At 40.6% G+C, this 22,650-nt stretch overlaps 1 protein-coding gene across 1 annotated transcript in view; it reads right to left on the bottom strand.

Moving 5' to 3' along the window:
* Nucleotides 1-1,953: 1,953 nt before the first annotated feature.
* Nucleotides 1,954-22,650, bottom strand: part of LOC111977573 (inhibitory synaptic factor 2A-like) — a 40,225-nt gene continuing 19,528 nt past the window's right edge. Inside the window, exons 3-4 of the mRNA XM_024007068.3 lie at nt 17,139-17,210; nt 1,954-4,423 (exon numbers count right to left, since the gene is read on the bottom strand). Coding sequence (XP_023862836.1) covers nt 4,240-4,423; nt 17,139-17,210 — 256 coding nt within the window. The 3' untranslated portion in view covers nt 1,954-4,239. The remainder of the gene's footprint in view (nt 4,424-17,138; nt 17,211-22,650) is intronic.

The following is a 22,650-nucleotide window of genomic DNA, read 5'->3' as shown; positions in this document are numbered from 1 at the left end:
GGAAATTACACCCTTGAGTTTAGTCGTCCAAGCTGACGGCATCTGGGCAGCAAGTGGCAGGCTGGAAACTGGCCAACCTCAGGGCATGCCAGTTGTGGCCCTGCCAGAGAGTGAGCCAATCACATTTAGAGAAAGAGAGAGAGAGAGAGATAGAGACTTCTGAGAGTGACTAGGCAGACCTCAAAGAAATCCAACACTGCAGCTGAGCCCTGTTCATGCTAGGAGTCTTTATCAACAAGACAGGGAAGGGAGCATGGATTAGGAGCTGTACAGTAGCATGTTGTACCAATTGGTTCTCAGATGGTCTAAATACTGTATGTAGTCCCTGTCTTAGGTCAGTTAGGACCACCACTTTATTTTAAGAATGTGAAATGTCAGAATAATAGTAGAGAGAATTATTTATTTCAGCTTTTATTTCTTTCATCACATTCCCAGTGGGTCAGAAGTTTACATACACTCAATTAGTATTTGGCAGCATTGCCTTTAAATTGTTTAACTTGAGTCAAACATTTTGGGTAGCCTTCCACAAGCTTCCTACAATAAGTTGAGCGTGACAGAGCTGGTGTAACTGAGTCAGGTTTGTAGGCCTCCTTGATCGCACACGCTTTTCCGTTCTGCCCACATATTTTCAATAGGTTTGAGGTCAGGGCTTTGATGGCCACTCCAATAGCTTGACTTTGTTGTCCTTAAGCCATTGTGCCACAACTTTGGAAGTATGCTTGGGGTCATATCCATTTGGAAGACCCATTTGCGACCAAGCTTTAACTTCCTGACTGATGTCTTGAGATGTTGCTTCAATATATCCACAACATTTTTCTTCCTCACGATGCCATCTATTTTATGAAGTGCACCAGTCCCTCCTGCAGCAAAGCACCCCCACAACATGATGCTGCCACCCCCGTGCTTCACAGTTGGGATGGTGTTATTTGGCTTGCAAGCCTCACCCTTTTTCCTCCAAACATAACGATGGTCATTATGGCCAAGCAGTTCTATTTTTGTTTCATCAGACCAGAGGACATTTCTCCAAAAAGTACAATCTTTGTACCCATGTGCAGTTGCAAACCGTAGTCTGGCATTTTTATGGCGGTTTTGGAGCAGTGGCTTCTTCCTTGTTGAGCGGCCTTTCAGGTTATGTCGATATAGGACTAATTTTTTTGTGGATATAGATACTTGTGTACCTCTTTCCTCCAGCACCTTCACAATGTCCTTTGCTGTTGTTCTGTGATTGATTTGCACTTTTTCGCACCAAAGTACGTTCATCTCTAGGAGACAGAACACGTGTCCTTCCTGAGCGGTGTGACTGCTGCGTGGTGTTTATACTTGCGTACTATTTTTTTGTACAGATGAACGTGGTACCTTCAGGCGTTTGGAAATTGGTCCCAAGGATGAACCAGACTTGTGGAGTTCTACAATTTTTTTTCTGAGGTCTTGGCTGATTTCTTTTGATTTTCCCATGATGTCAAGCAACGAGGCACTGAGTTTGAAGGTAGGCCTTGAAATACATCCACAGGTGCACCTCCATTTGACTCAAATGATGTCAATAAGCCTATCAGAAGCTTCTAAAGCCATTACATAATTTTCCGTAATTTTCCAAGCTGTTGAAAGGCACAGTCAACTTAGTGTATGTAAACTTCTGACCCACTGGAATTGTGATACAGTAAATTATAAGTTAAATAATCTGCCTGTAAACAATTGTTGAAAGAATTACTTGTGTCATGCACAAAGTAGATGTCCTAACCGATTTGCCAAAACTATAGTTTGTTAACAAGAAATGTGTGGAGTGATTGAAAAACGAGTTTGAATGACTCCAACCTAAGTGTATGTAAACTTCCGACTTCAAATGTATGTTCCGTCAACATTGTGTTGTATCATATTGTCACTGCCTTGCAATTCACATAGTATACCTTAGAATAATGTCAGCACACCTCTTATAATTATATTGGTTTTATTGAAAATGCATTTGTTTTAAGGTAAAAACAGTACAAAATGCATAATATTGCAAATCAATGAATTGCACTTCCTTAAGGTATAGCTATGTGTCTGTCCTTCAATATGTTACAGATGTAGGCTCTTAATTTGATCACTGTTTTGTTGCGGAGAACTTTCCTGCACAGCAAGAAATGTACACTTGTTGTGTATTTGAGGTTTAAAAAGTCTTCTAAAGTTTGTAATTTCCACTTTAAAATGTCAGACTTGATTTGCCCTAATGAAAAATCTATCAACCCAGACAAAAAAAAATATTAATTATAATCCACATAATAATTCACATTGCCTGTTTCTGCAGGTGTATTTTCATTCAGTAGCACACTGGCTCAAATTAGTTTCCTACATCTGTACAGTAATATTGAAGGACTTGGTAACCCAGTCAAGAAGAACAAATGTGTGATTGAATCACTTGCTGTCAGTGTGACTTTTTTATGTAAGATTGAAATTATCATCCATAAATATTAGGTGCAATAAGTGGATGGTTTAAGTTGCTACATCAAATGAATCCATCTGATCCAAAGTCACTATTTGTCAAAGGCCTAGAAATATAAAGATTGAATACCCTACATGCTTATGTATACTGTAAATAGCCCTTCTTTATTGTTGTAAGTTCAGTGCATGGATTGCTTCTTCTGGGTCGTGAGTTGATTTCACCCCTAATGTAATCATATAGGAGATAGTAATCAAAGGTGTTCGGTGCTGATCAATGTTAATCAAAATTATTGGTGAGTTGCAGAATTATGGCATCACGTGAAGGACCATATGGTCTGTGATGATGATCAGTTGAGCCAAGTGAGTTAGAATTAAACAATAAGGCCATTATACCACGGCTAAGGGCTGTTCTTTACACACAACGCAACACGGAGTGCCTGGATACAGCCCTTAGCCGTGGTACATTGGCCATAGACCACGAAGCCACGAGGTGCCTTATTGCTATTTTAAACTGGTTACCAACCTAATAAGAGCAGTAAAAATAAATGTTTTGTCATAACCATGGTATACGGGCTGATATACTACGGCTGTCAGCCAATCAGCATTCAGGGCTCGAACCACCCAGTTTATAATGTGAAATGCATATTCCAGAGAGAATAGTGATGCATTTCGTCTTGGCCTTGCAGTACATTTCCTTTCTGTGGGTTAGAGTAAGTTAGTGAGATGTTAACCTATGTGTAAGTGAAAGGCAATGACAGCTTGGTGCATGTGAATTGAGAAAGAAGTGTCAAAACCATGCTTACTTTTTCAACTGAAATTCAATAATATTTTCATAAAATAGTCTGCATGTTGAACAACACAGTAATAAGAAACTTTAATGTGTTATATAATATAATCAACAAACTTTAATATGTTAAAATAAGTCTATATTTTTTCTATATGCAATAGTCAAAGCTTGGATTCAACACCTATTTATGCACATTGATGGATTAGAACAGCTTCGAGGAGAACTATAACCTTGACTATATCCTGTTTCTAAAAAAACAAAGCAGTCTAGGATCCCATATATCCCAATCTTCCTTTACATACTCCTGAAGTGCATGTCTGTGTGCAGAGAAAGAGAGAGAGCGAGACAGACAGAAAAAGGGAAAGAGAGAAAGGGAAAGAAAGGGGAGAGAGAGTAACTGGGCTCTCTCAAGACTGGAGAGAAGAGGCAAGAAGGGTTCATGTAGAGTCGGTTCACTAATATAGTGTAATGTACTGTATATAACTTCTTCTTCCATGATGTTCTCAGTCTCCAAATGTTTGTGCTTTTCCAACAGGCTGATGTACGATTAAAGTATATTTTTAGAGAAACAGGCCTTCCACATGGGGATTCTTCTTTTGGTCAAGCAGAGACCAAAAGGTGTGCCATTGGAAATCATTTTTAAAAAGTGTGAGAAACATTTGCCCAGTAAATAAATAATATCCATCTTCATATTGTGGGCTACCTTTCATGATGACAAAAATATATCCAGTCTCACCATGTAGTTCTGCTAACCTTTAGCCAGGGTATAAGTTGACCTTCTCCGGTTTTGAACCAAAAACTGAAGACTTGGCAGACTCTAAACCTCCATGAGCTAAGATCGTTTAAAAAAAATCACCCATTGATTTCCAGTGCAGTTCCAACTGAAAATCCTGATTTAGATGATTTACTGTTATCAGATTATCCGTTCCCTGGAGCAGAACATCTACTGTTGTTATAGATCCCTTTGAGGGAAGATAGTAGATGTGTAAAAACAGATCCAAAAGGCCATTCCAAAAGCCAAGGTCTTCCCTAAGTTAAAGGAACCAGAGTTTCCAGCGACCATGCTTTTTGGACTCCGTCTTGGACTTGCGTTTGGGGGTTGAAGTGAACACCTCGTGGGGGTAAGGCAGAGCAGGGTATTGAGAGTTGTCCAAGGGGCACAGTCTCTTAATCAGGGGCTGTAACTTGTCCTCCTGCTGCTTGAAGTCCAGCTCCACACTGCAACACAAACAACACAATAACATTGAGTTAACACAATAACATATAATAAAAAACAATCTTAAATTATAGCATACAATGATGTTCTGGACAATTCTGTGCTTCCAACTTTGTGGCAACAGTTTGGGGAAGGTCCTTTCCTGTTTCAGCATGACAATGGCCCTGTGCACAAAGCAAGATCCACACAGAAATGGTTTGTTGAGATAGGTGGGGAAGAACTTGACTGGCCTGCACAGAGCCCTGACCTCAACCCCATCAAACACCTTTGGGATGAATTGGAATGCCGACTGCGAGCCAGGCCTAATCGACCAACATCAGTGCCCGACCTCACTAATGCTCTTGTGGCTGAACGGAAGCAAGTCTCCGCAGCAATGTCCCAACATCTAATGGAAAGCCTTCCCAGAAGAGTGTAGGCTGTTATGGCATTAAAGGGGGGACCAACTCCATATTAATACTCCCCAATTATGGTGCTACAAATGTTCTGTGATATTTTCCTTCTCTTAGAGAAGCTACTGTGGAAAGATGGTCAATCCTATTTTGTTTTAGCTTTTAGAGTACCAGGATTTAAGAGATTGAATAACGTTCAAACCAGTCTTAATTGTGGGTATCACAAATTGAACATGAATGAAGCAGCTCAAATATGAACCATGACTCTGCACAATCTGGTACATTGGATTTTTATCCCATAAAAGTGATTTTAAGTTAATAATATGATTCAGGAGTACTGCCAATTCGCCGGCATTCAATTTGTCCGTTGATAATCCAGGGCAGTCGCTAGCCATAGACTCCAGATGGATTGTTTGGGAAGCGCACAGTACAGTCTGATAATTCTCATAGCACCACAAATAATTTCCTCTAACACTGAAATGTTCTGGATGTGACATCAGACTAATGTATATAAAAAGTATGAACATCTGTATGTTTCAGTGCATAGTGAAGGGTATTCCCTAACATGATACAGTATGTCCATCTAGTAGTCGGGATGTGGGTGGTTTCTGATGTCTGATTTCCTCATCCTCTGCTGTAATCCCTGGCTGCCTCATCCTCCGCTGATTCTAAATATCTCACTGCTGGGAGACGCACAGAGCTTTATCCCAACCAAATGAAATCATTCACAACCCGAGCAGGCCTAGACGTACTACATCTATAGCTATTGATTAAGTTAATCTATTTATTTACGTATTATCATTGGCATGTGTAATAAATATGGAAAATACTATTTTGGAATGAGTAAAGTAGGATTCATACTGTCAAACCTGACTGCCAATTTAATACATGTTGACAAAAAATATTTCCCCCAAAGTCATTATATTTTCCAGGCCTCTGCAATTTAATCAAAAACATCCATTCTCTGAAGATTGCAATGTGTGGTTGTACAGTACTAGAAGCAACAGTAGAATAGTAGCAGTAGAAGAAAGTTTAATTTTCCAACAGGCAAGTAACATTAACCTCATCACACAATGTTGTTTGAGACTGATCTTATTTATCGTTGATAAATTGTTTCATTGAAAGAGTAGAACAATTTGAAGCGGCATGTTTTTGCCAGTCAAACAGATGGAAGCTAAAGAGGAGTCAAACCTTCTGAAATTACATTAAACCCTCCAAGGTCAAACATAAGTATACACAGTGTAGGCAGACAGATGGATGTACAATGCCCTGATCAGCCCTTTTCACAATCACCGGCATGACAGGCAGTCCAATTAGTCTTCTGAAGGAGATTCTCTGCTCAAAAATGACAGAATGAATCTTAGGAAGTCTCCTTACCCTTAAGATAAGTGTCAGTTATTCAACTATGACAACCTTCAGAGAAAATGATACATGGTGCCAGACAGGAAGTTGGCGGTGCAGAGGATTGAATCGATCAATAAAGGTCTGATTACAGGAATATAAACGTGACTATAAATACAATCTTGAATATATATACAGGTAGTTAATACTTGAACTTTTCCCCCAAGAATTGTGAAATAATGAGCACTTCAATGACGTAGTATGTGCCAGCACATACTGTACCTCTGTTTTGGGTTGTCGAGATTTTACATCGATCAGTTGCTTCTTACTTTCATCAAGATTGAATTGCCACAACTTTGAAATGAGTTGCACGCTTTGTATATGTACAGAAGACGTCCTCTTATTACCCAGTATTTCTAGAGCCATTCTGAAAGCTCAGCATTTCAGGGCTCTTGTTGATGCCAAGCTTTCGCTAGGAAACAGCACAAAGCACAACAGCGCAGCACACTATGGAATGGTCTTGGCACTTATTAAGCAATGAAGCACTTGGCAGAGAGCTGCAATTACTGTATGCTGTGGACAATTGGCTCATCAGGGAGCCAGAGGCACACTGTGCTGTGCGGGTGGCCCTGGGGAGCAGGTAACTGAGTAAACAAAGACCACAGATCTCAGATCATCTCATTGCCAATAGATTGGGACAGCTAGAGATGGGGTATAGCATTTTCAATCATTCACAAGCAGATGAATCATCTGTTTAGCTACGGTCTGTGAATAGCTGTGTGTGTGATCACTGGTGCCTGATTGTTTAGCTGTGATCCCGGTGGAGTGAACATTGTTTAATGATTGTTCTTCATAGGAGGGTGGTGATGGCAGATGTTGTCTCCTACATGCTCTCACTGTCTTCCTTCTCCGATTGGTTTCTAATTCTATAATGTTGATGGTTTGGTACCACATTACTTTACTATTACTGTAGGTTTTATTCTGATAATCTACTAAATGAAGATGTAAATGTTCTCAATATTTTCTCCCCTTCCCATATCACCTCCAGAATACAGTATATTATACAATGCTCCTTATTTGTCTTTCCTTCTGGGCTACTGACATGAATGGTGCAGGCACCCCCCCCCCCCATACATTATTTAAAAAATATCCAACTAATATACTTCAATTGCATATGTTTATTTATTTAAATCACCAGAGTACAAATGACTCACTTGGAACCACTGAACATATATATCTTTGACTGACAAGGTGCCATTTTGATAGTACCTTCTTTGTTAAAATGTCAGCTAAGGTCCAGCTCTATTTAATGGTTGACTGCCTTACAGTAACACAGTCATGTGCACACAGAATGACAGACACATACTTTATTGAACACATCGATACTACAAGCCCTCTCAACACCAATGAAACTACTGCATCTTTGCTAAAATCAGGGGGCATACACGCTAACCTAATTAGCTACTTGCTCTTAAGAGTAATTATATAACATCTTCATTAAACCCAACTCATACAACCAGGAATTGTATTAGCACTGATTTGTGAAGTCATTATTAGCCTAAAATTAGCCTTGTAATAAATCCCTGCAAACAAGATTCAACCCTCACCTTCTTTTTGAATTCTGATTCTTGTACCTATGTTATGCATTATGAACTAGTAACTAGTAACTAGAACTAGTAACCCAATCCGTGTGGGTGTGCATCAGAAATCAGGCTTTTCATCTGTGCTCTCCTAGTATGGAATATGGGCAAAGACTGTTTACTGTTGATGTTACTGCAGAGTCATATTAAGTAGTCTAAGGGATCTATTCAATACGTATCGCGGATGTTCAGTGTTACAGCGTGATTGAAATTTAAAGGCAATGTTGCCGAATTGGCGGCGACTGCATTCATGGTAAACACTGCATATGTCGGCTCAATCAGAAATTACCTTTACATTTCTATTGCGCAATCAGTAACACTTCAGCGATATAGACTGAATAGAGCCCTAAGCTCCAGAAGGACATTAGCATGGCTGGGAACTGTATGGAGCAGAGGTTAGACACTCTGGGCCATAATCTCTACGTCCACTGTTTTCTCAGGTTTTTTTTGCATTTGTTTCGACAGCCTGCTTTTCAATGGGATGTGATGTGACTACAGCAGTGAGGCATTTATGCTCTCTCTCATCTCCCTCCCTCTCCACCCCCCCTGTCCCTCTCTCTGCTCTGTTTGTATCAGTAGCAGTGATGCACTGGATGCTGCAGTATACAAGAGGGAGGGGCTGGGAGTGTCAGGCGGGAATTGAATTCTGGGTAAGGCTTGGAGCCCAAGCCCTGGATTGATTAGCCATATTGGAACTGACTTGCTGTTTGGAATTAGAGGCCACATCTCTGCTGCTGCTAATCTTGGCAATGAGCAGTTACTGTCCAAGTTTGAGGAATAATTGGCCTTTTGGTTCAGACTTTTTTTTTAGTTCGGCTCTTTTTAATTCTGCTCACTGTATCCTGGCCAGCTCATTAAGTGGAAGCAAAGAATGGTTTGCCCAGCAAGGTGATTATTGCTGGCTGCCCTATCAGCACTATGAGTCACCACCACAGGCCCTGGCAGGAATAGGCCTGTCATAACAAAGAATGGTCTACTCAAACCTCTACTGTTTGTCCATTTTAGGTTGGATATCTATTTTTATTCACATAGCTAGCGCTGAAAGCCACAGTCTTAACGTAACAGTTCAAGAAATCAACAAAAATCCCAGCAAATAAAGAATAGTAGCAAATGAATGGCTAAACATAAAGTATACACTGTAACATGTGAAGTAGATCAAATTAATGATATAAGAAAATGGTAAACACTCGTAGAAAGAATCATCATTCGCCTTGTAGACTTTAAAAATATATATTGGGGGATTGGGTGTGACACTCAATCCAGTCTGTAAATCAGCAAGATGGAGTAAGGGGATACTGCAGAGAAAAAAACGAACTAAGATCATTTGCAAAGTTTTTTGATATATTTACTGCCCATTGCGCTGGCAGAGACAGATAGCACTTGATAGATGGTCGTCTTGCTTTCATTTCCCAAGTCCTATTCAAGGACAGTCAAAACCCCCCGCAGAGGCACACCATTTAGGAGCTGAAAAACCTATTGAACACAGATGGAATGATAATAATTTCCTTTGTATATATTCCACAGGCCTTTTTCTAATAACAAAATGAATCATTTGCATAGACTTTTCATGGAACGGCTGTGATTAGGTTACATCCTGGCACTTCCAGTGGAAAATGTATTTTCCTTTTTAAGGAGTGAGAGCTATCTATTGATAATCACAAGTTTTGAGCATAATTATCATGCATTCTAGACCTGGGTCAGCGTAAAGCTGTTGTCTCTCTGTGATCAGTGCATTGATAAAGATTTCCAGTTTTCCTTCTCTGCCCTTTATCCTTCCTGGCTGTATATTGTTTAGTTAGTCCTTGTTTGTTTGATTTATGTATCTCTGTCCCAATAGTGTTTATGGTGTGATGCACTGTAAGTCATCTGCAGTGTTGGTAAACCGTATATTATTTGCTTCCTTCTATGTGACCTTGTGACTTAAATCAAACACCACTTCAGGATTTCACTTACAATCAACCTCTACTGAAGTAAAGCTATTCATAATTCATGTAACATCTTTACATATCTCCAACCAAGGTTCATGAATAAAGGAGCAAAGTGTGTAGATATGTTTATCCCCTCTTATATTCCCAGAATTACAAGTGTTTTTCAACACATCGTTTGTTCTTTTAGTTAGTACATATACTCCACATACCCAAAGGACATTAGGCTGCCTACATACATACAGTATTACCCACGTAAAAGCCTATATCCTGTATCTGTTCTGTTTTTTCCTGTTATGACATGCATTCTTGTATTAGTGTGGAAACTGTGTTTATTTGAAGTAATCCCATAGTGATATCACACCAAATGCATAGCATCACACATAAGAAGGAGCATTCTTGTTGAATCATTGTGAGACATCAACAGCTGTAATCACTTTGTTAGCACACAACGGCTCATACATTAACTAATTAGATTACATAGGTTGTAAATCAGGCAGACTACACGAAGCAATGTGACTCATAGCAGCCTTTATGGTAGGAATTGAATCATTTCAAATCCTCTTTCATACCATATTAGTCTTCAGTTAGATACTGTACTAGCAAATGTGATTTGTCACATTAGTTATCTCAGATTATAGATCATCGCTTAAGAAAATGGAACATATCGCTCATGAGACTAAGTTGCAAGAAAAAACACATCATTACATTGATCATTCCTGCATGTCAATTTTCTTACTCTGACACAATGGCTGTTACATGAAGCATTATATACGCACGCCACAAGAGAACAGGGCTGAACAAAATGAGAGGCTTTGTCTGGATGAGAACATTCATTGATTAGGTACTGATTAGGTTACCTAATCAATGAATGTTAACTCAGGTTAAGATGGAGATTAACTTCTAGTTTAGTTTATTAGGATCCCCATGAGCTACTGCACATGCAGCAGTGCATTCGGAAAGTATTCAGAACCCTTGACTTTGTCCACATTTTGTTACATTACAGCCTTATTCTAAAATGTATTAAATACATGTTTTGCCCTCACCAATCTGCACAGAATACCCCATAATGACAGCGCAATTTTTTTTTTTTATAAAAATTAAAAACATATACCTTATTTACATAAGTATTTAGAACCTTTGCTATAAGACTCAAAATTAAATTTAGGTGCATCTTGTTTCCATTGATCATCCTTGAGATCTTTCTACAACTTGATTGGAGTCCACATGTGGTAAATTCAATTGATTGGACATGATTTGGAAAGGCACACACCTGTCTATATAAGGTCCCACAGTTGACAGTGCATGTCAGAGCAAAAACCAAGCCATGAGGTCGAAGGAATTGTCCGTAGAGCTGCAAGACAGGATTGTGTCGAGGCACAAATCTAGGGAAGGGTACCAAAACAATTCTGCAGCATTGAAGGTCCCCAAGAACACAGTGGCCTCCATCATTCTTAAATGGAAGAAGTTTGGAACCACCAAGATTCTTCATAGAGCTGGCCGCCCGGCCAAACTGTGCAATCGAGGGAGAAGGGTCTTGATTAGGGAGGTGACCATGGTGGTCACTCTGAAAGAGCTCCAGTTCCTCTGTGGAGATGGAAGAACTTTCCAGAAGGACAACCCTCTCTGCCGCACTCCACCAATCACACCTTTTCAGTAGAGTGGCCAGACGTAAGCCTCACCTCAGTAAAAGGCACATGATAGCCCGCTTGGAGTTGTCCAAAAGGCACCTAAATGACTCAAACAAGATTCTCTGGTCTGATGAAACCAAGATTAAACTATTTGTCCTGAATTCCAAGTATCACGTCTAGAGTAAGCGTGGCACCATCCCTACAGTGAAGCATGGTGGTGGTAGCATCATGCTGTGGGGATGTTTGTTAGTGGCAGGCACTGGGAGACTAGTCAGGATCGAGGGAAAGATGAACGGAGCAAAGTACAGAGAGATCCTTGATGAAAAGCCACACCGGCGGTCACGAGTCATGAAGGCCTACAAATTCCAGGTGACCATTTAGTCACAGTAATTAGACTTCTCCAAGGTCTGATGCTGATGCTGGTCATTAGTAGCCTACCAAACTTGCTAAATGCCTGGTACTCAGCACTCAATTGTCCCTCTAATCACTCTGACATCAATACAAATGTAATCAAAAATCGAATCAAACACTTCATGAGAGCCCATGACCTCATGTTGAGCAACATTTCTATAGGCTATGCAATCCTGCGAGAAAACAGAGTGATGGCCTCTACTAAACAGAGAAGGATCCCATCAGCTTTCTATAGGCTTACAATATTTACTTCTCAACGTTCCTAATATTAAGCAAATTGCTTATACTTACAACAGGAGTATAGCCTACCTGGCTGGCATGAAAATGAACCATGGGAAAAGCATACTCCATTCGCTTTTTAAGTGCGTTGATGCCCCTGTTTTGATACAGGTGCATGATAATGGTCCATTCTAATTCAAAACAAATTTCACACATATTATTTAGAGTGCACTACCAATTCACAAGTTTGGGGTCACTTAGAAATGTCCTTGTTTTTTAAAGAAAAGCCCATTTTTTGTCCATTCAAATAACATCAAATTGATCAGAAATACAGTGCAGACATTGTTCATGTTGTAAATGACTATTGTTGGTGGAAACACCAGATTTCTTTTATGGAATATCTACATAGGCGTACAGAGGCCCATTATCAGCATCCATCACTCCTGTGTTCCAATGGCACGTTGTGTTAGCCTTTTAAAACTGTAAACTTGGATTAGCTAATTGATCATTAGAAAACCCTTTTGCAATTATGTTAGCACAGCTGAAAACTATTGTCCTGGTTAAATAAGCAAGAAAACTGGCCTTCTTTAGACTAGTTAAGTATCTGGAGCATCAGATACTAGTTCAGTATCTGGAGCATGTGGGTTCGATTACAGGCTCAAAATGTCCAGAAACAAAAAACTTTCTTCTGAAACTCGTCAGTCTATTCTTGTTCTGAGAAATGAAGGCTATTCCATGCGAGAAATTGCCAAGAGTGTACTACTCACTTTACAGAACAGCGCAAACTGGCACTAACCAGAATAGAAAGAGAAATGGGAGGCCCCGGTGCAAAACTGAGCAAGAGGACAAGTACATTAGAGTGTCTAGTTTGAGAAACACAAGTCCTCAACTGGCAGCTTCATTAAATAGTACCCGCAAAACACCAGTCTTAACATCAACAGTGAAGAGGCGACTCTGGAATGCTGGCCTTCTAGGCAGAGTTCCTCTGTCCAGTGTCTGTTTTCTTTTGCCCATCTTAATCTTTTATTTTTATTGGCCAGTCTGAGATATGGCTTTTTCTTTGCAACTCTGCCTAGAAGTCCTGCATCCATCACCTCTTCACTGTTGCCGTTGAGATTGGTGTTTTGTGGGTACTATTTAATMAAGCTTTGTAGAGTGTGCAGTCATTAGCATACATTGTCATTATAGTTTCTTGTAAGACAAATGGCAAATAATTTGTAAAAAAAAAAAAAAGAGAAATGTAACGGTCCAAGGCAACTGTCCTGAGGGATACTGTCCTGTTCATATCTGATGTTAGAGGAGCTTCCATTGAAGAATACTCTCTGAGTTCTAACGGTAACTTTCCAACCATGTGACGACAGGTGATGTAAAACCATAACAAGTTTGTTTTTAAAGTAACAAATTATGGTCAATGACATCTAAGGCTGCACTGAAATCTAACAATACACATCCAACTATCATCTTATTGTTAATTGTTTATTTATTTATTTATTTTACATTTTTTTACCCCAATTTCGTGGTATCCAATTGCTAGTAATTTCTATCTTGTCTCATCGCTACAACTCCCGTACGGGCTCGGGAGAGACGAAGGTCGAAAGCCATGCGTCCTCCGAAACACAACCCAACCAAGCCGCACTGCTTCTTAACACAGCGCGCCTCCAACCCGGAAGCCAGCCGCACCAATGTGTCGGAGGAAACACRGTCTACCTGGCCACCTTGGTTAGCGCGCACTGCGCCCGGCCCGCCACAGGAGTCGCTGGTGCGCGATGAGACAAGGATATCCCTACCGGCCAAACCCTCCCTAACCCGGACGACGCTAGGCCAATTGTGCGTCGCCCCACGGACCTCCCGGTTGCGGCAGAGCCTGGGCGCGAACCCAGAGTCTCTGGTGGCACAGCTAGCGCTGCGATGCAGTGCCCTAGACCACTGCGCCACCCGGGAGGCCTTATTGTTAATTTGAGTCATTTGAGTCAGTGCAGTACAAGTTGAGTGCGCTTCACTATATACGGTACATGCTGAAAGTCAGTAGTTAACTTGTTCTTTGAAAAACAAAATTGTATTTGTTCTCCAAATAATATCAGATATGTCTATGTCCTGGGAAATGTTCTTGTTACTTACAACCTCATGCTAATCGCATTAGCCTACGTTAGCTCAACCGTCCCATGGAAGGGACACTGATCCCGAAGAAGTGTGAAATGTCACAATAATAGTAGAGAAATAATTTATTTCAGCTTTTATTTCTTTCATCACATTCCCAGTGGGTCAAAAGTTTATGTACACTCAATTAGTATTTGGTAGAATTGTCTTTAAATTGTTTAACTTGGGTGAAACGTTTCAGGAAGCCTTCCACAACCTTCCCACAATAAGTTGGGTGAATTTTGGCCCATTCCTCCTGACCGAGCTGGTGTAACTGAGTCAGGTTTGTAGGCCTCCTTGCTCGCACACACCTTTTCAGTTCTGCCCACAAATGTTCTATAGGACTAAGGTCAGGGCTTTGTGATGGCCACTCCAATYCCTTGAATTTGTTGTCCTTAAGCCATTTTGCCACAACTATGGAAGTGTGCTTGGGGTCATTGTCCATTTGGAAGACCCATTTGCGACCAAGCTTTAACTTCCTGACTGATGTCTTGAGATGTTGCTTTAATATATCCACAACATTTTCCTACCTCATGATGCCATCTATTTTGTGAAGTGCACCAGTCCCTCCTGCAGCAAAGCACCCCCACAACATGATGCTGCCACCCCCGTGCTTCACGGTTGGCATGGTGTTCTTCGGCTTGCAAGCCTCCCCCTTTTTCATCCAAACATAACGATGATCATTATGGCCAAGCAGTTCTATTTTTGTTTCATCAGACCAGAGGACATTTCTCCAAAAAGTATGATCTTTGTCCCCATGTGCAGTTGCAAACCGCAGTCTGGCTTTTTTATGGCAGTTTTGGAGCAGTGACTTCTTCCTTGCTGAGCGGCCTTTCAGGTTATGTTGATATAGGACTCGTTTTACTGTGGATATAGATACTTTTGTACCTGTTTCCTCTAGCATCTTCACAAGGTCCTTTGCTGTTGTTCTGGGATTGATTTGCACTTTCGCACCAAAGTACGTTCATCTCTAGGAGACAGAACGCGTCTCCTTCCTGAGCGGTGTGACGGCTGCGTGGTCCCATGGCGTTTATACTTGTGTACTATTGTTTGTACAGATGAATGTGGTACCTTCAGGTTTGGAAATTGCTCCCAAGGATGAACCAGACTTGTGGAGGTCTACAATTTATTTTCTGAGGTCTTGGCTGATTTCTTTAGATTTTCCCATGATGTCAAGCAAAGAGGCACTGAGTTTGAAGGTAGGCCTTGAAATACATCCACAGGTGTACCTCCAATTGACTCAAATGATGTCAATTAGCCTATGACATCATCTTCTGGAATTTTCCAAGCTGTTCAAAGGCACGGTCAACTTAGTGTATCTAAACTTCTGACCCACTGTTATTGTGATACAGTGAATTATAAGTGAAATAATCTGTCTGTAAACAATTGTTGGAAAAATTACTTGTGTCATGCACAAAGTAGATGTCCTAACCGACTTGCCAGAACTATAGTTTGTTAACAAGAAATTTGTGGAGTTGTTGAAAAATGAGTTTTAATGACTTCAACCTAAGTGTATGTCAATTTCCGACTTCAACTGTAAGTGGATGTCACAGATCCATTACTATTGATATACATTCAAGTTGGTTGAGTGATAACTTGAGTCATGTTCCAGTCATTAGTCACGGTAAGAAGCTTCCTTTTGAGAGGACAACTAGATGATAACCAGTCAATGTTCAGGTCACTCTGTTAGCATTAGAGACCTTTTCTAACATCTAATATCAACTCTAGTAATTGGGGACTAGACTAGAGTCTATACCTGGTCAAATTATTTAGAAGTTCCCTTAGCCAAAGTAAAAAAAATGCATGCTGTTTTGTCATTGGATAAAGTGGATGTACTTAAGCATGAGTTGTTTACTAAGATGACAATAATGAGTGCAAAAAATGGACATGAAAATATTTGTTGAAATTGGTTCACTTTTTTAATTTAGATCTCTGCTATAGCAGTCTCTGTTATGGTGTTCATTTGCAKCTCAGTGACATCACAAACCCTGCTATCTGATGTTTTCCCCTGTGAGTCTTTCCCTGCCTGTAAGGCTGGAACAAGCCGTACAGCTGAAGAAGCAGCATGCTGAATGGAAGGTGCTTGCTGGCACACTAGGGTACAAAAACAACTAACATCTTGATGGTGACAAACTTTGGAGGCTCAGTACCATGATTCAGATGGTATGCTTCAGTATCTTCTGTAATATTGTATATTGTTTAAATTGGAGTCGATCTCTGAGATGGATGTTTTTATTCTTGTCTCTGAAGGCAAAGTTACAGTGAAGGAATTAGACTCTTGGGAAAAATGGAGTCACAGTGTGAACGTATTTGCAACCTGCCTGAGGATCATTTAGATCTCTCAGATGAGTGGAGAAGTCAGAACATCTATAGTTTTCTTTCTTTCTTTTATTACCTTCAACAATGACAATGTTATATCTGCACAACCTGCATCTAGAAATTAAACTCAATTTGCTGCTTCTAATTCAGCTTATGTGTTAATTCCTTTCTACATTCACTACATTCCTCTATTTAAATGCTCACCAGATTCTGAAATAACAGTTGAGGATGTCTATACATAATTGTAATAGGATATCAAAAGTTTATTTTCATAATTGATCTGACTCAGATAGGAGTGTTCTCTTCTCCTTCAGTGAACTTATCATTGATCTCAGTCACACCATTTCCTAGTATCTATTTCCACCTCAGATTCACGTGGATGGTGCTCAATAAATTGATCTCACTCTGACAGAAGTATTCTATCAATTGTCGTTATCGTTTCACAATCGAGCTACGCCCATTAACCCTTCATGTAATACCATTAACACCATGCAGTGAGAAGAATGATATCCTCTGAGTTCAGTAAAGTATTKTATTCTACTCATTACCGGAAAACACATTCTACTCAATTGACTCTTAGCACTTGGTTTGCCACATTACAGTATATCACCTCACACATAAATATAAGCATCTCTCATGCCATGTTGTGCCATTGCAGGTGTAAGTGACCTTTCAAGCTGTAAACAAGCTGTAAACAAGTACTCACCTATAAATGATGCAGGCACTGTTTCGACACGTGTCACAGTTGGCTGTGTCCTGTCCCGTTCGGTAGGAAAGCCTGGGGAGAGGTGAAAGAATGGATGATGCATTTATTTCATTTTCATTTATCTACTTTTCAAACTGACATGGATTTGTGTTAATAATGCTAGTCTTTTGTGAGATTGGGTTGGTCAGGTAATAGACATGCTCACTAGATGTAATGTGCTCATCTCTATCCTTATGACACAGTATACAAGTGGTTTTCATAATATTGTTTTTGCCTGACTTTCTAACAGAACTAATGCATTATTAACCATGTTATTGAATACTAAAGAAAAATCAATATATGTGATCTCTCTGTGCTCCATCCAACTGAATGTATTCAGAAAATAATTAGATTTAGGGAGGCAAAAGACAATCAACATGACAAATGCTGTCTGTGTTCTTTATGGCATTCCAAAGAGCCCTAAAGCCCAGTCTTCGCCCTGTATTGTCATTACTTAGATTGCTATGCTTCCTCCATCTTCGGCACAATTGTATGTACATTCTGCTCCTGAGGCATACTTACAGTTAGCAGACATAAGTGTGAACTGAACATGCATGGAGATTTGATGGCATCTATATAAATCTCTCCAGTACTCTCCTAGTGTCAACAGTCCTGTCCATCATGTCACATACATTGGTGGCAGTGTTGGGATTTCTCATTCATTTTGTTCACAGGATGTGTAGGGAACAGTGGAGGCTGGTGGGAGGAGCTATAGGATGACAGGCTCATTGTAATGGCTTGAATGGAATGAAAGGAAAGGAGTCAAACATGTGGTTTCCATATGTTTGATGGGTTAGATACCGTTCCATTTATTCCATTACAACCATTGCAATGAGCCTGTCCTCCTATAGCTCATCCCACCAGCCTCCACTGGTAGGGAGTGGTCAACTGGAAAGCAGAAGGGGCAACTGGGTCCACCAGGACATGTAATTGCTTATTGTCACTGGGGGATGATGGATGAGAACTAGAGGGGTTGAACTCTGCTGCTCACCATGTCATAAGGATGACCTTATCTGTCTTGGATGGATCGAAATTGCTGATGGGAATGCAAGGTCACCAAGTTCATCTGTCCATGTCACCTTAGAGGTTGCTCTTGAATGTGGAGTTGAGGGCCTGAATACACAATAACTCTTTGAGTCACACAAAAAGAAGGGAGGTTTTTTGTTGAGATATTTGAGTATTACCATCATAATCAAGGTCATCACATTTCTAGCACGACATCGTCTACTGTAAATCTAAACTACAATTGTATTTACTGAACTGTATTTTCAGTTAATCTAGCAATGTACCAATGTTGTGTTAGGCCAGATGACTTTATGTGAGGACACTGTGTCGGAAAGTCATTCTCTAAGCTCTGACACTATAAGTCATCTCTAAGCTGTGCCACTGTTTGCTGGCACAGGCTCACTACGGTGTTATTTGCTCGTCCTCACTGTGCAAATAAGATATCCTCACCGTCCATATAGCGCTGACTTCCGCATCACTGTGTGCTCTAAAAGCAGAGCTTTCACCTGAGAAATCCATCCACACACTGTAATGCCTTTATCCCGGTGAGAATAAGACTGGCTTTCAGACACTTTTCTGTTCCACCAGAAATCTGTGACCATCACTTTGAAGACAGACAGCTTTAGAATGGCTTGGCAGGGAGCGAGAAGGTGGGGAGGGAGCTGAGATGCTGGGGCCTTGTGGTGACTAGCAGGCTCTAATAATAGTGGTGAAACATACTAAAGGGCCATATGAGCCCATATTTCAGAGGAGATGAAAGCCAGTGCTTTATGATGCGTTGATAATTGGACCTTTTAAACTAGGCTTCAAGGAGCGACATCAGGGGTACRGTGTTCTCTGGAGGCTGTGGCGAAGGCTTAATGCAATTTGCTTTGTGCCACTCTGGATTTTAGTGATGGAGCAGACAGCCTTCTGCATTCAGTCTAATGCTGAAGTGGTTTGGCCTTTTGGAGTTAGCACATAAACTTTATGCACTTGTTAGTACCTCTGTACAACTGAGAAAATATACTTAATGATATCTACAGTACAATCAGAGACCACTTACTTCCTTGCTATTGGAATGAGATGACACAGATAGCCTTGATGTATGTATTCACAAGCTCAATTTAGCTTACACATACTGTTAGACTACAGCAGTTTGAAGGGCTGCAGGACTACCAAGAACATCAAATCTCAGTGATGACTGAACCACACACACACAATGTAAGTGCTCACTTGAGTATGTCAGTTATGTTAATTCCATATGTGACTGGTTACAGGATACTAGGATTATTGAAATTTGGACCAGGGTCCAATGTTGACTTTTTTTCTCAGTTGGCCAAAGATCTACTGGCCCAGACAGAATTTCTACTGGTTGGGACAGCAAATCAAATCAAATTGTATTGGTTACATACACATATTTAGCAGATGTTATTGCGGGTGTAGAGAAATGCTTGTCACAGTGTAGTTTTAAAACGCATTGGAGCGCATTACTCTATTCTTTAGAATTGCATTGTATTAATTCATTGTATTAATTCATTCATTTTTATTTCTAACATACACTAGTGTCTGTAATTTAGAGCTTTTGTTTTACATAAAAAATAGGACGCTGACCCTTTAAGACAAAACAGATATCAACATGGCTACAGTACGCTAGCCAAGACGAATGCTAGGTGTCTTTTTGTATCTTTCTTTTAGCAGACTATCGACAGTAGCCAGCATATTGCTAGTAGAGTATGTTCACTATTGAAAGTTTCCTTTTTAAAATAACTTTCCCTAAAATAAATAAGCTCTTCGGGTAGATTGATGGGTGCTTCTTTTTGCTCTGGACAGCTTGCGTGTGCTGTGAAGGCAACAACTCATGTACAGCTCGAGCCTTCGAGAAGTTGTGACTCGCGGGAATGTGGTGGTGTTTGAATGAGTGTCCAATCATATACCTCAAAAACCAATAGCATAATTTTTCTGTGTGTAGTCTATAATGGTTTTCAATGGTAGACTGCAACAGAGCAGGTAAATGTTGAACTGGAACGCAAAAATGCTCTGAAAAGTTACTGGCACGACGAGATCCATTTGCCAACATGTTTTTACTGGCCCCGTTAATGTCTGAACCTGAAAAGTACAAAATGGTATGTCATACACTGCAATTGGAGAAAGTAATGCTGCTTTTAAAGTTGATAAACTTGGATACCAAATTTTGAGAAAAAGCCCTTTTAAGTTTTGCTGCAATTTTCACACCTGCTAGAGAGCTCTTCTTTGTTTACGGCCATTCAGCATCGTTCACACTCTCTTAGCGCCACCCATCTCTTCAAMAATTGACATGTAAACACACGAGTCAGAATGGAATTCTACTACAGAAAGCAATCTCTCACAACTGAGCTTTGTCTATAGCACCAGCTAAATTCAGGGCAGCAATGTTGTTGAGAGATGTAGCAACAAATTTTCCATAGCTACAGTTGAAGTCAGAAGTTTACATACATTTAGGTTGGAGTCATTAAAACTCGTTTTTCAACCACTCAACAAATTTCTTGTTAAAACATCTTTGAGATACCCCCCTTCTCTCAATTTCTGCCTGAAGACATACCCAAATCTAACTGTCTGTAGCTCAGGCCCAGAAGCAAGGATATGCATATTCTTGGTATCATTTGAAAGGAAACACTCTGACGTTTGTGGAAATGTGAATTGAATGTAGGAGAATATAACACAATAGATCTGGTCGAAGAAAATACAAGGAAATAAACATACATTTTCTGTTTTTTATTGTTGTTGCATCATCTTTCAACTGAACAAGAAAAGCCAAACATTGAGATATGATAATGGGGATAATTTCGATGCAGAACATAAGAGGGCACCAGGATTTGAGAAAAGTTTCAGACAGATATCTTCAGGAATGAGTGAGCTACATGACATTGAGCATGTAGTCATCCAGGTGTCCCACACAAGTTGTCCAAATGTACCCAAGTGGCCGAATTGGTACAGTGATACATTTTGATGTAAATAACTAAATACAAAATACAAAAATTATATTCCAACACACCCCCCAAATTTTTTTTACAGAAAAATGTATAAATATATGAAAATTTACACACATTCAATGTATAATGTACAATATTGTGAAGACCCTCAGTCCTCTACACAATATTGTGCTTCTGATGACATGCCCCATAGCAGTCTCTTTCTGCTGTAAAGCAGAGGGTTACTGAACAAGTGGTGCAGGTGATGGGGCATTTCCTATGACAAAGCGCACAACGACGCCTCCCCACTGTGCCCTTTTTGCCCTGAGGCACATTCATGCCTGCAGAGATGAATTTGGGCAGGTGAACACCACTGGTTGAAGGAGCAGAAGGGACAGAGGTAGAGGGGACAGAAGGTGCTGCAGTGGACTTGCTGTAGCAAGCAAGCTCCTGGATGAGCAGCTCTCTGAAGGCTAGCTGTGAGATGGGGGGCTGTCCACAGCTCTTAGCCATTTCCTTCTAGGGTGAAGGAATTCACCACAGCAATGTCGATGAAATGATACAAAAATGTRTTGTACCATTTCATTGTCTTGTGGAGAACATTGTAGTAACCTATCAGCGCGTCTGACAGGTCCACACCTCCCATGCCCTTGTTGTAGTCCTTGATAGCTGCAGGAATGGGGACATTTTTGGTGGTCCATACCCCAGTAGCGCCCTTCACACGCCTGACGACATGTTCTTCATTGAAGGACTTGTGGATACTGGAGCACATGACCACCTCTATGGTATCCTTCCACTTTACAAAGAGCAGGCCATCTTGGCGAATCCATCGCATGGTACCCCGCTCAGCCCGCTTAGGCATGTCATTCACCTTGGTTTTCGGAAAGCCCACTCTGTTGGTCCGAATGGTGCCACAAGCCCACACATCCAGCTTCCTCAGGTCTGCGAACAGGGTAGGGCTTGTGTAGAAGTTGTCCACAAAAGGTTTGTAGCCCTTCCCCAGCAGTTGAAAATCGAATAACTCCATAACGGAATCATAACTGAGTCCCTTACCGGTCACAAAACTGCTCTTCCCCTCATAAACACAAAAATTGCATGTGTATGCACACACAGAATCCGCCAAAACAAACAGTTTGTAACCCCATTTAGTTGGTTTGTTACGCATGTTTTGTTTTAGGCCAATTCTGGCCTTTGAGGCTACCATCCTCTCATCGATAGAAAGGTTCTGGGCGGGCTGAAAATAGGTCTTGCAGGCCTCAACCACACTGTGGTAGAGAGGTTTTATTTTGCAGAGCCTATCAAACCTCGCTGTGCCTCTCTTCTTCTCATTGCCCTCATCAACTTCTGGGTCACTGATATGAAGCGCCCGTGAGATTGTCAGAAACCTTTTGCATGACATGACAGTGGAGGGGAAAGGCAGTTGATAGAGGGGAGCAGTTTTCCAGTAGTCTTTCAGGGTTTTCAGCTTCACAAGACCCATGTAAATGACCATTGACAGGTAACAAAAAAGATCTGACATGGAAATGGGCTTCCATCGC

The sequence above is a fragment of the Salvelinus sp. IW2-2015 genome, linkage group LG18, assembly GCF_002910315.2.
Source record: "Salvelinus sp. IW2-2015 linkage group LG18, ASM291031v2, whole genome shotgun sequence".
NCBI lineage: Eukaryota > Metazoa > Chordata > Actinopteri > Salmoniformes > Salmonidae > Salvelinus > Salvelinus sp. IW2-2015.
This window is presented reverse-complemented; position numbering and strand designations above follow the sequence as displayed.